The sequence below is a fragment of the Thalassophryne amazonica genome, chromosome 21 (assembly GCF_902500255.1).
Source record: "Thalassophryne amazonica chromosome 21, fThaAma1.1, whole genome shotgun sequence".
NCBI classification, from domain to species: domain Eukaryota; kingdom Metazoa; phylum Chordata; class Actinopteri; order Batrachoidiformes; family Batrachoididae; genus Thalassophryne; species Thalassophryne amazonica.
In genome coordinates this window covers 13187204-13205939 of record NC_047123.1, presented here as the reverse complement: position 1 = coordinate 13205939, position 18736 = coordinate 13187204, and the positions used below count along the sequence as shown (strand labels likewise).

General features: G+C 43.0%; 1 protein-coding gene across 3 annotated transcripts in view; it reads left to right on the top strand.

Annotated features, from left to right (window-relative positions):
• The window catches only part of sipa1l1 (signal-induced proliferation-associated 1 like 1), a 199180-nt gene that overhangs the window by 47943 nt on the left and 132501 nt on the right, over positions 1-18736 (top strand). For all 3 annotated transcript variants that reach the window (XM_034162799.1, XM_034162800.1, XM_034162798.1), the window contains exon 7: positions 4468-4598. In XM_034162799.1, coding sequence (XP_034018690.1) covers positions 4468-4598 — 131 coding nt within the window. The remainder of the gene's footprint in view (positions 1-4467; positions 4599-18736) is intronic.

Here is an 18736-nt window from a genome sequence, read left to right as displayed (position 1 = left end):
GCTAGTTAGCTGCTGACATTAATGTCTATGGTGTCCCACAGGGTTCAATTTTAGGACCCTTGCTTTTCTCCCTGTACATGCTTCCCCTTGGGTCTATCCTCAGAAAACATGGTGTCACTTTTCATTGTTATGCTGATGACAGCCAGACATATGTCCCCCTGAGGAAAAGTGATGCCTTTTCTCTCAAACCTCTGCTGTCATGTCTTGAGGATATTTAGGCCTGGATGACCCTAAACATCCTAAATTTTAATGAAAAGAAAACAGAGGTGATTGCGTTTGGCCCTAGCAGCTCCTGTGTACCTTCCCCTGTTGATTTGGGTCCATTGGCAGCGTATACAAAGAGTGCTGTTACTAATTTGGGTTTTAAGATGGACAGCAGTTTTAAATTGGATTGCCAAATTAGTGCAGTAGTTAGGTCTAGTTTCTTTCACCTTAGACGTCACCTTCTTGCACGTCAGCACTTTGAAACAATAATCCATGCCTTTATTCCCTCTCGGCTGGATTACTGTAATGCACTTTATTTTGGAGTTAGCCACTCCTCCCTTGCATGTCTCCAGTTGGTTCAGAATGCTGCCACTTGTCTGCTAACTGGAGTACGAAAGAGGGAGCACATTACACCTATCCTGGTCTCCCTCCACTGGCTGCCTGTGCACTTTAGGGTACATTTTAAGATTCTTTTATTTGTTTTTAAATCTTTAAATGACCTTGTCCCACCCTACCTCTCTGAGCTTCTTTGCCCCTACGTCCCTGCACGCTGCCTCGAGTCAGCTGATCAGCTGCTTCTTGAGGTACCGTGGTCCAAGCGAACGCTCAGAGGGCGCCGAGCATTTTCTGTTGCAGCTCCCAAAATTTGGAATGATCTACCTGTGCACATTAGGCAGGCCTCTTCACTGTCTGTTTTTAAAATCCACTTTTATTCACTGGCTTTTAACATAGTATGAGACTTTGCTCTGTTTTAGTTGTTTTTATTTGTTCATCGCTGTTTTTATTGTTGTTTGGTTACTTTGCTGTTTTTTATCACCCCCATGTACACCACTTTGTTTCAGTTGGCTGTTTGATAGTGCTCTATAAATAAAGTTGAGTTGAGTCTATAGTGAGCTACTTACTTATATTGATAGCTGTAAACAGTAACATTAATGATGACTATTTCATTAGGCTTAGCACACATACGAGGGCTGTCCATAAAGTATAGGTCCTTTTTATTTTTTTCAAAAACTATATGGATTTCATTCATATGTTTTTACGTCAGACGTTATGTGTTTGCTGTAAAGTTATAACAGCATCTCATGTTTGAATAGAAAATGTGATCATGTTTATGTTTTATAACGCTAAAAAATATGTTCCTCAATGGATGACTTTGTTACCAAACCAACAACATGCACACCTCGGCAAGTAAATAACAGCTGCATGCTGGTGTGATAAGCCGCAGTTTGCATATGATCCGATTAGTCGACTAATTGCAAAATAATCAGTGACTAGTCGATTATCAAAATAATCATTTGTGGCAGCCCTAGTACAGAACAAGCTTAGCAGAAGTAGGAAGGGAAAGATTTCGAAGACGCTGGAAAGAAAATTAGTTAGAGTTGTGTCTGAAGACCCCAGAACAACTGCCAAGACATGAGTGAATGACTTAGCCAATTCAGGAATTGCAGTCTCAAAGAAGACAATCACTAGAGCCCTGGACAGGAATGGACTGTGAGGTTGCAGATGAAGAAAAGCCCCACAGAAAGAAAGGAGAGGCATATAACCCAAAGACCACCGTCCCCACAGCGAAACATGGTGGTGGAAGTATTATGCTGTGGGGATACCTCAGTGTGTCTGGAACTGGGAATCTCCTCAAGGTGGAAGGAATCACGAAGAAAGAAGGATATGTGAAGATTTTGAAAGAAAACCTCAAGCAGTCAAAGCAAAACTGGGCTTGGGTCATCGCTTTGTCTTGCAACACAAGACCCAAAACATACATTGCTCCTGGTGAAGGATTACCACCAGAAGTGTTGTGTGGGCCGCTGAAGAGGAGGTACTGCTGGCCCACCACCACCAGATGGCGCCCTGCTTGAAGTGCGGGCTTCAAGCACGAGAGGGCGTCATAGCAACCGGGAGTGACAGCTGTCACTCGTCATCAGCACCAGCTGTCACTCATCCACATCACCACCACCTTAAAGGCCGGACTGCAACTCCACCTCCCCGCCGAGAAATCAGCTACCTTGGAGGTAATTTCTCTGCTGTATTTAACGCTGACTTATAGTCTGAACTTCTTTGCAGCCGTTCTCCTGTGGTGTTGCCTTATCTGTGGGATTGGCGTTTGGTGTGATCAGCGACGGCTTCGCTTCACACCCCAACCAGATAAGTGGTTAGACAGGAGCTGCACGAGTGTGTGACTGGAGGTGGAGGTGCTCCCTCCCAAAAGAACACAGACTGTGGGATTACTGAGTGTGCGTACTCACACTCACCTGTGCTGTTTCTGTTCATTGCCAGCAGTGCCAGGTCTGACAGCTGGAGACGGTGACCACCTGGGGACTCGGGACTCGGCGGCTCCGGTGTTCTTCAGATCCGTTGGCGGTGAGGGCCGTGTGGGACGGTTCTGGACGGGCGTCTCCTATCCTCAAGCCTGCCCACACGTCACCCAACGTGTAATTGACTGTAGTTCCAAACTTGTTGTTGTCTGTATTCCGTTGTGCACAATTTACAACATTAAATTGTTACAGTTTGGCTTATCCATTGCCCGTTCTTTTACGCCCCCTGTTGTGGGTCCGTGTTCCTACACTTTCACAACAAGAAGACCAAAGTGAGTGTTATTGACTGGCCTGCACATTACCTTGACTTCAAACCCATTGAAAATCTGTGGGGTGAACAGAAGACCAAGGTCCATGCCAGAAGACCATTAAATCTGAAGGAGGCTGAGAGACTCGCCAAGAAAGAATGGGCTGGGATTCCTCAGGAGACACATCTGAGACTTGTTGAAAACTACAACAAAGGACTGGAGGCTTTTATCCAACAAAAAGGACATTTGACTATTAGCAGCATCAGGAAGGATAATAATTTTAATGTTGGTAGTTTTAGGTTTTGGTGAAATATTTTTGTTCTGTGTGCAAATTAAAATAATATACCGTATTTTCTGGACTATAAGTCGCACCGGAGTATAAGTCGCACCAGCCACTTTATCCATTATAAAGACAAATAAACCATAAATAAGTTGCACTGGACTATAAGTCCCATGGACATACAGGTATGTTAACATGAAAAGTTCAGATGATAATATTGTGACGGCTACCGTTTTCGGATGCATATTTCACCAGTCGTAACTTCTAATCTGCAGAGTATGATTTTCTTTTTGGTGGCATTTTTTCGGGCCTTTTCTGTTGTCTTGTTAAGTTATCAGTAACGTTGAAATTTTTATTTTCTATGGTAGTCAGAAGTCGCAGGAACAGTCACACAAGCCTCGAGTGCCCTCTCGTGAGCTGCATTTTACCTACGGATATGTTTGTATTTTGCGGACCACATTGCAAGCGAACCATGCAGCACCTACCTGCGCAGCTCATGACCACCCAGCGGTGTCGATCCAGCTCCTTCCAAGTGCAGACGCTAATCCTCCGCCGTTGCTCAGTGCTCCCATGCAGCTCTCAGCGTCAACTCTGCTTACACTGATAACCAAGGGTTGAAGCTGTTTTGTTAGCCGTCCCGGAATAAACACCATGTTCGTCTGCTTCAAACGCTTTTCACAATCATCGACGCCAGCTCCTTCCAAGTGCAGACACTAATCCTCCGCCGTCGCTCACCCAGTGCTCCCACGCAGCTCTCAGCGTCAACTTAAACACTCTGCTCACACTGATATCCAAGGGTTGAAGCTGTTTTGTTCGCCCTCCCGGAATAACAGCAAGCACCGTGTTCATCAGCTTCACACGCTGCAGGTGAGGTGAGAAATACACGTCCAACATTCTTTTCTCTGATTGGTTATTGCGACCAGCATGACCTATAGGACGGCCGCCATACTACAGTGCCCATGATGCATTGCATTTCCTTTTCCGGTGGCCATTTTAAAACATAGATCGACTCTGTCACGTAAAATTGTTTTGTTACAGTAAATTAATTGAGATCCTACCGGTATATTTTTCATTTATAAGTCGCACCGGAGTATAGGTCGCACCCCCGGCCAAAACATGTAAAAAAGTGCGACTTATAGTCCGGAAAATACGGTAAGCATTGAAAATAAAACTGGGGTGTTTAGAAATTCTGTGTTGAAAATTCCTTGCTCTGTTAAAAAAAAACACTTAGCCAATATTTTGCTAAATGTTAAATTACATAGGCAGCTATTATATATGATTTATGCAAATATGAGATGTATCTTTTGTGACTACAAGTTCTTTCTGTTCTTTCTTTCCTTTTTCATTTGCCACATTCCTGAGCTTTCCCTCTGTCCTTTTCTTCAATCCCTTCCCCTCCCCTTTTTTTGTAAATTGGTCACCACAGAACACTGGAACTATCTTGGTGTCGATGAGAACCTGGGACCAGTGGCAGTGAGTCTTAGGAGAGAGAAGTTGGAAGAACACAAGGATCATGGCCAGCAGTATAACTATAGAGTCATCTTCAGAACTAGTGAGGTATTGTCATTGTACATATATACATACATACGTACAACAAAACTTGTTCTCTGCATTTAACACTTCCGAATTACAGTTAGACACAATCCAACCACTAGGAGCAGTGGTCTGCCACAGTCCGGCACCCAGGGACCAACTCTAGATGTAGAGACACTGCCTTGGTCCTAAATAAGCATGTTTTGGTTGTGGGAGGAAACTGGAGTACCCAGATGAAACCCACGCAGACACAGGGAGACAATGCAACCTCCATACAGAAAGGGCGGGGAGAGCTCCCACAGCCTTCTTGCTGTGAGGCACCAGTACTAACCTGGAAGCCACCGTGCCATCAGTTGCCACATACACATTAACAAAACAAGAAGAGCTTCTCAAAGAATTATAGATCTGTGTGTGTGTGTGTGTCTGTGTGTTTTTATATGTATGTATATATATATATATATATATGTATGTATATATATATATATATATATATATATATATATATATATATATATATATACGAGGTCTATTAGAAAAGTATCCGACCTTATTATTTTTTCAAAAACCGTATGGATTTGAATCACGTGTGATTACATCGGACATGCTTGAACCCTCGTGGGCATGCGAGAGTTTTTTCACGCCTGTCGGTTACGTCATTCGCCTGTGGGCAGGCTTTGAGTGAGGAGTCGTCCACCCGCTCATCGATTTTTTTCATTGTTTAGGAATGGCTGAGAGACTGTTGCTTTGTTTGATAAAAATTTTTTCAAAACTGTAAGGCACAACTGAGTGGACACCATTCAATAAATTCAGCTGGTTTTCGGTAAAAATTTTAACGGCTGATGAGAGATTTTGGTCTGGTAGTGACGCTTTAAGGACGGTCCACGGTGCCTGACGGCGATCTGCGCTTCGAGGCGGCAGCGTCTCGCCGTTTCAAGTTGAAAACTTCCATATTTCAGGCTCTGTTGACGCAGTAAGTCGTCAGAGAACAGAGAACTTTCAGAAGAAGTCGGCATGAGGAGTTTATTCGGACATTCCATTGTTAACGGTCATTTTGTAATGAAAGAACGTGCGGGCAGAGTCGCATGTCGGGCTGGACCCGACCGCGGGGGGTCGCGGCAGGAAAAACACCTCCGTTGGAAATCTTAACGGGCAAGTTGGAACATGCCCAAGCTGTTAAACAATTTCTCAGTTACTCACTTGTTGAAAGCCATTAAAAGCCGCCTGAATTCTACAAATGGTTTTCAACACGGAGGTGTTTTTCCTGTCGCGGCGCACACAGATTTGCCGAGTTGTCACGGAAACGACTTGGCGAATTTGCGCGTACGTCTTTCATTAAAAAAAATGTCCTTAAACAGTGGAATGTCCGCATAAATTCCTCATGCCGGCCTCTTCTGAATCTTCTCTGTTCTCTCACGATGTCCTGGGTGAATTAAGCCTTAAATTAGGATGTTTTAAGCTCGAAACAGGCCGACGACAGCGCCTGGAAGCCTTGCAGGACGTCCCGCTCCGTGGGAAGTCCTTACACCGACAGAAACACCCCATAATCTCTCATCAGCCGTTAAACTTTTCACAGAAAACCATCTTAATTTCTCGAATAGTGTCCACTCGGATATTCCTCACAGGTCCAGAAAAAATTTTGATAAAGCAACGCGCGCCGTCTCGAGCAGCGTGTGAAACAAAGGAATTCAGCCGAGAGGGCGGGACCACATCTCACTCAAGGCCTGCCCACAGGGAAATGACGTGACCGACACGCGTGAAAAAACTCACGCATGCACACGAGGGTTCAAGCATGATTGGTGTAATCGCATGTCATTCAAATCCATATAGTTAAAAAAAAAAATAAAAGGGTCGGTTTATTATCTAAGAGACCTCGTATATATATAAAAAATAAGTATTTAACACGTCACCATTTTTCTCACTATTTTTTAAAGTGCTATTGACATGAAATTTTCGCCAGACATCTGTAAGAACCCATGTAATCACACATGCAAAGAAATCAAACCACAGATAAATTATGTGTAATACAGTGGTCCCTCGTTTATCACGGGAGTTACGTTCTAAAAATAAACTGCAATAGGCAAAATCCGCAAAGTAGTCAGCATTATTTTTTACAATTATTATAGATGTTTTAAGGTTGTAAAACCCCTCACTACACACTTTATACACTTTTCTCAAAGAGGCATTAACATTTTCTCACTTTTCAACCTTAGTAGAAAAATAAGTCCAGTATTATAGAATGAAACCAAAGATCAAAACTTGTTTTCAGGCCCAAACATTTGTTTGAGAAATAAAAATCGAACGTTTTCCTATAAATAATTATGATGGCTTTTAGAACTAACAAATTTAATTTTAACAATCAACCTACAAGGTTGGACACATAAGAAATTATTAATAGTGAATATATATAATATACGAGGTCTGTCCATAAAGTATAGGTCCTTTTTATTTTTTCAAAAACTATATGGATTTCATTCATATGTTTTTACGTCAGACATGCTTGAACCCTCGTGCGCATGCATGAGTTTTTCCACGCCTGTCGGTGACGTCATTCGCCTGTGAGCACTCCTTGTGGTAGGAGTCGTCCAGCCCCTCGTCGGAATTCCTTTGTCTGAGAAGTTGCTGAGAGACTGGCGCTTTGTTTGATCAAAATTTTTCTAAACCTGTGAGACACATCGAAGTGGACACGGTTCGAAAAATTAAGCTGGTTTTCAGTGAAAATTTTAACGGCTGATGAGAGATTTTGAGGTGACACTGTCGCTTTAAGGACTTCCCACGGTGCGAGATGTCGCACAGCGCTCTCAGGCGGCGTCATCAGCCTGTTTCAAGCTGAAAACCTCCACATTTCAGGCTCTATTGATCCAGGACGTCGTGAGAGAACAGAGAAGTTTCAGAAGAAGTCGGTTTCAGCATTTTATCCAGATATTCCACTGTTAAAGGAGATTTTTTTTAATGAAAGACGTGCGGACGGGTCCGTGCGGACGGGTCCGCGCGTCGGCTCGCAGCCGCCGCGACGCTCCGCCACAGGTAAAACACCTCTGTTGGAAGCCTTAAAGACAAGTTGGAACATGTCCAGCTGTTAAACAATTTCTCATATACTCACTCCACTGAAAGCCATCAAAAGCCGCCTGGATTTTACAAATGGTTATCAACACGGAGGTGTTTTTCCTGTGCATGCATGTCTGACGTAAAAACATATGAATGAAATCCATATAGTTTTTGAAAAAAATAAAAAGGACCTATACTTTATGGACAGCCCTCGTATAATGAATAGTAATAATCAGAGAATAGTTCCTCTGATCTCGCCTCTGCGTCCTGGCGCCGCTCTGCTATAACGTCTTTTTCCACTGAAGGCCTCGGTGCAGGTGTCTTCTTCCGAGTGATGAACATAGTTCTGGGTAGTTGTTGGTGCTCTTTTTTTCTTCTGGGCGAGAAGATTCTTATAAACAAATCTAGCAAGCTGACCGCATTCTGTAATGTACAGGAGACACAGCACGGAGGAGACTCATTGACAATGGTGTACAGTCCCTTAGCCAGTCAGGACGCAGAACACAATGCGTGTGCTCTCCCTTAGCCAATCGCAGTGATGCCGACCAGTGCCGCGACCGGCCCACCTGATGAGAATGCAGAACACAATGTGCTGGAAAAAAAATAAAGCATGCAAAATTGCACTAAAAAAATCTGTGAAACTGCGAGGCCGCGAAAGGTGAACCGTGTTATAGCGAGAGACCACTGTAATGTGAAATGACACAGGGATAGAGTGTTGAACACCTGAAGGAAGGAAAGAGTAAAAAGGCATGGAAAGCCAAGACACCAGCTGAAATCTCTCAGTAATTAAAAAGTAGTCCTGCCACCTGTCAGTGCAAATTAGTGCAAATGCCCACTGTTTGGAGGGCAAATGGCACTGCACATCACCCCAAAGCCACCATACCAACAGTGAAATTTGGAGGTGGGAACATGATGATATGGGGCTGTTTTTCAGCATATGGCACTGGCAAACTTCACATAATTGAAGGAAGGATGAACGGAAAAATGTACAGAGAAATTCTTGATTAAAAATCTGCTGCCATCTACCAGGATGATGAAGATGAAACAAGCGTGGATATTTCAGCAAGACAGTGATCCCAAATGCACAGTCAAGGAAACTATGTTTCATCGAAGGAAAATAAAACTGCTAGAATGGCCCAACCAATCACCTGACCTGAATCAAATATAAAATCTATGGAAGGAACTAAAGATCAGAATTCATAGAAAAGGTCCACAGAACCTTCACCATTTGAAGACGTTCTGGTGAAGAATGGGCAAAATCACACCTGAGCAATGCATGCGACTAGTTTCTCCATAGAAAAGGTGTCTTGAAGCTTCATTACCAACAAATGTTTTTGTACTAATTATTAAATAAATTTCAGTAAGCGTGTTCAATACTGTTCCCTGTGTCATTACACATAACATTATTACACATAACTTAATGTCTACACTTATTCATTTTAGTTTTTTGTACGTACGAATTACCTGGGTTCTTAATACATCTGGTGAAAAATTCCTGTCAGTAGCACCTTTAGAAATACATTTACTGAGAAAAATGGTCATTTGTTCAATACTTATTTTACCTGCTGTATATAGAATAAATGAAAAAGTCTGTGAGGTAATAGATTTTTTTTTTTTTTTTTTGTTGCTGTAGTGTAACAAAGTTATTTGTCTAATAATTCTTTGCAAGCATGGTTACATTAGTAATTTCCAGTCTTGGTGGTTACAATGTGGATTTTAGATTCTGTTTTTGTTTGCTTTTTTGGCATTTAAGCCTGGGCTTACACTGTGCGGGTTTTGGCCCTTTTTCAGATGATTTTCCACTCATGCAAGAATTTTTTGGATCGCGCCTAGTTTCAGCTTAATCGTGTGTCCTGCATCGTGCAGTCTACGTGGAGTAACGAGCTTCATTTAACATCTCATGACCACCTCCCGATCGGGAATCGTATGGTCTGATGAAAATCAAACCTGTTTAATTTCTGTTTTTGAACCTGTTTTGAAGTCTTGTTTTTTTTTTTATTGTGTTCCCTCGCAATAACCTAATATCATATTAAAGTTCATGCCTATCAGCGCGCACAGTGAGTGGAATCAGGTGGTGGGAGACTGAACGTGCACACACACACAGCAGACAACAACAGGATTTAAGACAGATGGAGTAAGTTGCTACACCTTGCACAGCTGTAAGACTCAGTATGAAATATAGTTTATTTATACAACAGTGTAAGTAGCAACACCTGTTATGAATGCTTATGTTTTTTTTTTTTTTACCGTCCTCTCGTGAATCATGTTGCTGTCTGCTGTGTGTGCGTGCGTGCATATGCATCCAGTCTCCCCCCACCTGATTTCACTCACTGTGCACGCTGACAGGCATGAAATAAATTTTTTTTAAAAAGTCAAAAAAAGCTTCTGTTACGTTTTGCTTCTGGAAACACGAGCCCGACGTGTGGTTTTTGAATGTACAATGTGAGCAGTCAGATCGCATCAGAGCATCGGGCCGTACAGTGTGAGAACATGAATCGTGTGCTCTGAACTTTTACACCCTGCAGTTTTGTCGCACAGTTTGAGCTGGAGCCAAGTACAACAATTGAAAACATCGTACAGTGTATGCCCAGCTTAACAGGAAATGGTGACATGTCTTCTGAACATTCAAAAAGCACTGTGTGTGATAGAACGGATTCAGTCCTGGGCAAGTCTTATAAAATTACCTTCCAAGGGAGTAGGTGCTTCTCCAACCGCCAAACAATTTCCTTTTTAGGGTTGGTTGTGGGATTTCATTTGTGCTACCAGAAAACTCTTTGCAAAGCTTAGCACAGAGACAAAGAGATCTCTAGTTTCTGTGTCTTCTTGGAGTAACTCTGCTACTACCTTCCATCACAGGGTGGTACACATTATGAAGGAGATGTATATAAGCTATTTGGAGTCTCAGCTGTGGTTGAGAGAAGAAAAAGTCATGTTTGCCGTCCAGACCGTAAGGGGGTCAGGCAGGTGGACCTGTGAAAGATCCTTCATCTCAGCATGGATGACAGTGTTCCATTGCTGTTGAGGGAGCTTGGAAAGCTCTGCATTGCAGTGGCTACTTCCTCTGAGGTCTGCAATCCTGGATGGTGTCAGATCTTGGCAGGTGGGTATTCCTGCTTTTAGCGTGGTTGCTGTAATTGTTGACACACCAAAGGAAATGACAGTTGCTGTTGCCATTGGTGAAATCAGATGTTGCTTTTGTCTATTAGCATATTATGAGGCTTAGACTTGGATATACTTTGCATGTCCTGTTGGTTGTCTAAGTCTATGCTCTGGCTGTGGTGAGTGTATCTCAGTGACGGAAACTTTTTACTGCATTCAGGTGAAGTCATGCAGACTGCTGTCTTCCACTTGTGTAATATTAAAATAAAGCAAAGGTTTGAATGTTTCTGGGTGGAGGACTTTCAGATATTGACAGTGTTTCCTAAGCCTCATCCTCTGGACCCAAAGTACAGCTGCCAGCTGTTGGTTAGCTGAACACACTTGACTGAGCCGATCTGCTCTGATTAGTTCAGGGACAGATATAAAATGTGCAGTACGTTGTGTCCTGAGGATCAGGATTGATAAACATTGGAGATAACTAATGGCCTGAATGGAATGCAGAAGTTTTTATGACCAGACCCTGAAAATTGGCAGGAATTGCATTGGAGTCACCATTATCCACAGGAAGTTGTTTCATATTTGTGGGTACTTTGAATATCATCCAGAGCAGTCACAGTGCAGGGTTTGGTGGAAATTCTGGGCTGTGTAAGGAACTAAGAAAGTTAGTTGTAATGGCACTAATTGTGACAAGTGGGGATGTCCTGATGATGTGTATTGGAAGCTCAAGCTTGAGTATGTACTGATGGAGACTCCTGATCCAATACTTGTATTCATTCATTCATTTTCGATACCCACTTATTCCATTTAAGGATCACAGCATGAACTGGAGCTTACCCTAGCAGTCATGGGGCGAGAGGCTAGGTACATCCTGGACAGGATGCCACTCTGTTGCAGGACCACATAGAGACAGACAAACACATTCACAGTCTCATTTACGGTCAAAGATTCCAATTCACCTAATTTACATGTGTTTGGAAATAGGAGGTTGCTGGCACACCCAGGGTGGAACCCATGCAAACACAGGAAGAACATGCAAACTCCACACAGACACAGTCCCATATCCTTCTTGCTGTGAGGCTGCTGCCACTAAGTCACCATGCTGCCCAATACTTGTATTTACCTCTTTTTTTCAAACCATGCTCAGACCCAGCACTTAAATGAGACAAGCCATAATTCAAGGCTGGCAATTATTAATAAAATGCTGCTTGAAGATGCTGCACTGTAATGTAAGTAATGTAAGTTTCACACATATCCCTGTATGTGACAAACCAAAGACAACCACTTTAGATTAGAGCCCTCTGCATGGTTGTGAACCTCTTCAGAGTCTGATGCACACCTGCTTAATGGCATACATCACAAAGGGCTGTTATTTGTCACTTTTACGTTTTCACTCCTTCCTCTCCCATCATATTTTAAAGGTTTTTGCTGTGTGCCCGCCGATTATATTTCGATCATAGATCAAATATGTTTGGCAGAAAAGATCACAGTTATAACCAACACGGTGTTGGGAAGGTGTCGTAGCACGGATCCACAACAGGGGGCGCTAAAGAACGGACAATGAATAAGCCAAAAAGTAACAATTTAATGTTGTGACACACAACTAAACACACAAAAATTGTAAAGTCAATTAACGCCAGGTGACGTGTGGGCAGGCTCGAAGATAGAAGACCCCCGACGAGAGAGAAGCCGCGTCCCACACGGCTTCCACCACCAACGGTCTGAAGAACACCGGAGCCGCCAAGTCCCGCGTCCCCAGGTGGCCTCTGTCTTCGGCTGTCGACCCTGGTACTGCTGGCAGAAAGCATAGACTAGATGAATGAGTGTGAGTCCGCACACTCAGTAGTCCACAGTCTGTACACAGTTAGGAGGGAGCACCTCCACCTCCAATCATACACTCGTGCAGCTCCTGATTAACCACTTATCTGGTTTGGGGTGTGAGGCGAAGCCGTCGCTGTCACACCAAACGCCAATTCCGCAGATAAGAAAACCACCAGGAAAACGGCTGCAACAGAAGTTCAGATTATTACACAACGTATGTGTCAGCAGAGAAATTACCTCTTGGTAGTCGATTTCTCGGCGGGGAGGTGGAGTTGCAGTCCGGCTTATGTATTGGTGTAGATGAGTGACAGCTGGTGCGATGAGTGACAGCTGTCACTTCCTCTGGTGGTGGGCCAGCAGTACCTCCTCTTCTGGCGGCCCACACAACATACCTTACGAGATTGCAAATGGGACTCTACTTCACAATGCCTATGTTTCTAAGTTTTAATCAGACTGTTCGGAAGGTGTCGTAGCACGGACCCACAACAGGGGGCGCAAATGAACGGACAATGAATAAGCCAAAAAGTAACAATTTAATGTTGTGATAATACACAACTAAATACACAGAAATTGACACCAGGTGACGTGTGGGCAGGCTCGAAGATAGAAGACCCCCGACGAGAGAGAAGCCGCGTCCCACACGGCTTCCACCACCAACGGTCTGAAGAACACCGGAGCCGCCAAGTCCCGAGTCCCCAGGTGGCCTCTGTCTTCGGCTGTCGACCCTGGTACTGCTGGCAGAAAGCAGAGACAAGATGAATGAGTGTGAATTCGCACACTCAGTAATCCACAGTCTGTACACAGTTAGGAGGGAGCACCTCCACCTCCAATCACACACTCGTGCAGCTCCTGGTTAACCACTTATCTGGTTTGGAGTGTGAGGCGAAGCCGTCGCTGTCACACCAAACGCCAATCCCACAGACAAGGAAAACACCAGGAAAACGGCTGCAACAGAAGTTCAGATTATTACTCAACGTGTTAGTCAGCAGGGAAAATTACCTCTTCAGTAGTCAATTTCTCGGCGAGGAGGTGGAGCTGCAGTCCGGCCTTTATGGTGATGATGATGAACGAGTGACAGCTGCTGCAGAGGATGAATGACAGCTGTCACTTCTTCTGGGTCTGGCACCCTCTCGTGCTTGGAGCCCGCACTCCAAGCAGGGCGCCCTCTGGTGGTGGTGGGCCAGCAGTACCTCCTCTTCAGCGGCCCACATAACACACGGAGTCTAAAAACTGTAAAGACACTCAAATGACATGAATCCATGGAGGGAAATTGCACGTACCGTTGATTGTATAAAGAAGTGCAGCTTGTTGAGGGACAAATTGATCCAGAAAAAGCCACTGTTCCTGCAGTAAATTGCATTAAGACATTTACCAATGAGACCAAGAACTTTAAAAGGGTCACGCGTATGTCTGCATCATTGCATGGCCACAGAGTTATTGAGTTGGAGAAGCAGACTTTAGGATTTCAAGGTACTACTTCGCAGCAGATTTAGAAAATGCACATAATGCCCAGCGCTTATTTAAGACAAGCCTTTATTTTTTTCAGACAAAGTTTTGACCTGGTCATTAAATGAGGCAGGCCCCTATTCAAGGTCAGGCTTTTAATCAAGGAAATACGTAAGCCTAATTAGTGCCTGGGATTCCTTGTAGATCTCCTGACTATAACTAACTGTTACATACATACAACAGATTTTGTACATTTTATTCATATAACGGATTTCGATCAAAAAAATTCCAAGATGGTGCCATGCACGGCTGCCTCAGTGCTTTGGTGCGCATTTTTTGTGCAGAGCTCATGAAGATCAGGGGAACAATGCCAGTGGATTTGTTTGCCATTTTTCTCCAGCTTTCACTTGATTTATTGGGCATCTTGACCAAAGGTGCTCCCACTTTGGAATGCACAGTGAAACCACGCACGAGGAGGAAACGATCCGGTGCGCTTGTGCGGCTTTGCCGTCGTGGCCACCTTGCAATGCTACCACAAATATTTCTCTACAATATGTGTTTTCTGCAAAATAAAATGTATGAACTCCAGCTGTTGGTAGGGAAAAGCAGAGGCTTCGCTACATCTGCAGTTTGTGCTTCACAGAGACGTAGCTTTGTGGATCGATACTGAACCCTGCACTGCTGGCTTCCAACTTTCCAGAGCGGACTGAGATGCAGGACTTGCCGGCAAAATGAAGGGTGGTGGAATCTGTTTTTAACTCAGCAGTGGCTGGTGTAACAATATGACTGTGTATCCCAACAGCACTGCTCTCCTGATCTGGAAACGTTTCTATTAACTGCAAACCGTTCTACTCACCCCGTGATGGCACCTCATTCATTATCGTCGGTGTTTACATTCCACCGTAGGCCAATGTATGAGGCACAATGCACAATTGCTGGTCAGATACTGCGTGTGGAGCTTACTAATCCAGACTCCTTAGTTATTGTTCTCGGTGACTTTAACAAATGTAACCTCTACCACAAACTTTCCAAATACAGACAGTTTATATGTCCGATCAGTGAAGACAGAACTCTGGATCACTGTTATACAACTGTGAACAGTGCCTATTGTGCCATCCCCCGTGCTGCACTGGGCCACTTTGACCATATCATGGTCCATCTGATTCATCTGCAAACCTGTAGTGAGGACATCTAAACAGTGGAGCAGTGAAGCTGTGGAGGATCTTCAGGCATGTTTGAAAAACACGGACTGGGATGTGTTCAAGACTGCCACCAACAGTATGCTGTGACCTCATACCTTACGTCTGTGAGGCATGCTGCATTCCATCACGAACCATGGTGAGGTACAACAACGACAAACATTGGTTTAGTCCTAAACCCAGACAGCTGAGGCTGAAGAAGGAGGAGGCTTTCAAGAGCGGGGACAAGGTCAGGTTTAAAGAGTCAAAGTATAGGTTTGGGAAGGTGGTTAGGGAAGCTAAACGGGTGTACACTGAGAAACTTCAACATCAGTTCTCAGCCAATGACTCTACTTCTGTCTGGAAAGGACTCAGGCAGATCACCAACTACAAAGCAAACCTCCCCACTCTGTCAAGGACCCTTGTCTGGCAAACCAGCTGAAGGAGTTTGACTGTAGATTTGAAAGACAATGGGACAGTCCAGTTACCATCCTCACAGAGCTCATCAGGTCCAACCCACCAATACCTCCATCCACTCCTTAACTGGGAGGGGAAGTACGCCATTCTTCTGAACAATGTCTGGACGAACCTATTTTACTCCCATTTTCAGAGAGAAATGTCACAGAAAGAAAATTGCAGATACTGCTATTTTTTGAACAGCCTAATATTCCTGTTTCTTCACTTTCTGTAAAGTAATAACAAATTTGATAAAAATTTTTCTTCACATTTTGATTTGGAATAGAATGTGCAGTTTTCAGAATGAGTTTGTGTATGAAAATAAAAGCAATTTTTAGGATTGTGAGCTTTACTTACTATTTTTAAGCATGCTATTATGTTGAACACAACTGTAATGGTGACGATACAATTGTTTCTTAAGTCAGTTCCACACTGCAGATTTTTGGCCTTTATTTGCTTCCTGAAAAATTAGTAAATTTTGACCAATTTGTTATGATAGCTGTCTAAAGATATTATTAATCAGCAGGTTAGTGCCTGCTGCAAGCGATACTGGATGCAGCCCCATAAGACGAGAGCTTCCGGGCATGCAGTCAACAGTGTTGTGTGCCGTTTATACACTAACTTTTCCACAAAGCTAAAACGGATGTGGTAACAAACTGAAAACTGTCTTCTGCTGAAGAGAGCGGCATGCTTTTCATGGGATTATGGATGCGTGTTATGTCTCCTAAAGAGATTTAAAGAGGTTATTGGCCAGTAAGTCTCTGAAGCACCTCTACTCACTTTCTCATAAACAGACACACAAAATGTTGCAATGAAATTCCCTCCGCTCGCTTCACAAATAGCATCATTTGTATTGTGTTTTATTTTACACTGTAGCTTGACATTCCAGTTTCTAGGAATATGCATGCCACAACCTTGCCAGCCACAGTCCATTCACTTGACTCCACACAGCTTTCATGCCCTGCCCAATTATATCAGACTGTTCAATGTTTTGGATCACAATGTGTCTCCACATCACAGATTTTTTGAACATGTTTAAAATGTTCCTGATCACTCAAAATGAGCTACAGTGCCACTTTTACCACCTCCCATTTACCTCCTATTCTGGGCCCCAGTTGGGAGTTTTACACCAAAAAAACATAGCCAGTATGGTGTCAGATATCAGCATTGGGAAACTTGCTTCAGAATGAAATGTGTTGTTGTAGTTTTTCCACTTGGAACAGAGATTATACCTCATACATGTGGTGTGCATCAGTAGGATGCGCTTTCTGTAGTGCAGCATGCTGCGGGAGTACTGCAATTTTTAAAATTTGCTGAAAAACCACTGTATATATTTTATCCTTGAAGAAATGTGTTGATGTTCAAAATCAGTTTTAAAAAGGAATTTCCGTCATTATGCTGCAGCAGAAATCATGTGATTCTACTATATTTAGCCCCTTTTTCACTTTATTACCCCATAGGGGCCTTGCTGAAAACCTGAGGAAAAATCTCCCTATTTCCTGGGAACTGGACGTCCATCTACACTTTATTGGTTTTCATCTGTGATGGATTGAGCCATACCTTTTGCCAGCTAAATACAGCAAGACAAAATAGTACTAAAGTTGTTTGGAGAAAGAAAAACACTTTTTTCTTCAAGAGTACAATAAGTTTTTTTTATCAGCGGTCCCATCTCTCGGGATGAGTGGAGCCTTCTGTGCCATGTTTTCATCAGTTTTGTCTAGTCTTCCTTCCTCATCTCTTCTTTAATTGCTATTTTCAGACCAAGAACCTGGGTAGATGTGTGGGAGTGAGTGGGATGCACTGATGCTGAAGAGTTGAGTCCAGTGTACATATGCACATTGTCTTCTCTTCAGTTACAAGTGCTTTTCTTTTGTAGTTTGTTTATCCCAGTGAACGCCAGCATTGCTGACATTGAAAATGTTCAAAGTTCAAAGTGTTTTGTGAGAGTCATGCACCACTCGAGATGTCTGTTTTTGACTCTTTTCTTATTTTAGATATTTATGGGTTGGTACTTGTGCAGTCTTTTGATTTATTCATAGAGGGCCTTTTAGAATGTATTTTATTATGCAGTCCAAAAGTGTTTGTTGTGGAAACTCTAGCAGTCTAATCTGTATACAGCCCTTTTCTTTCTTAGACCATTCTGTTCACTTGTTTTCTTACCAAATCAACAGAAAACAATCATCTGTCAAAACCGTTTGATCTCAGCAGAGGAGGATTTGTTTCATTTGCTTTTTATTGTTGGCTGCATTGAATAAGATCAGTCAAAAACTAAAGAACCTTGTTGTCTCCCAAACTTTGGCGAAAAGGCTACCAGGCGGTTTGAAATTGATACCACTTAATTCTTGGGATGGATCATTTCACATAATTGTGTGGGGATTGACCTGTAGTGTTGTGCGATATAGAGAAAATTCTCAACATGCAGTAGGTTGTTGGGTAGTGCAGTAATGACAGTGGACGTGCTAGTTGAAGATGGGATGTGGAACATCAGAGTTTCATTTTGTTTTACCTTCCACACAGATGTTTTGAATTCTTCATGTCGAAGTGGTGGAAATGGTTTGTTGTGTTCTCCAAGGTATTTGCTGAATATATTTTGTTGCAAAGTAAGAGGCCCTGCAGTTGCTCATCCTGTTTAAAACCCCACAACAGACGTGTCAGGACCTGCCCCCCCCCCCCCCCCCCCACACACACACACACACACACCCACACACACACACAGACACACCACCACCACCACCATCAGTTGTCCTCCCCAAATCAGTTGTTGCACTTTTTTTTACTTGATTGGTGAAGAATGATTAATGTCTCACTGTGGAGTTTATTGCCTTTTTAAATACAAAAGGTAGAAGATCACAACTCCAGGTTTTATTTGTTTTTTGTTGTTGTTTTTGTTTTGTTTTTTTAGAAAAAAAAACCCTAACGTGCAAAGTGGAAAATTTCTGCATCACACAGCAATACTATCAATTTATTTTACACCTTAACTGAATTGCTAAAAAAAATACACTTTTTGCAGTGGATTAATTAATTACTTGAATATTTGAATATATTGAATAGTTTTGCAGATCTATACCACTACAGTGGAGGTGAAATGAACCTTCAAACTATGCATATAGTGATTATAAA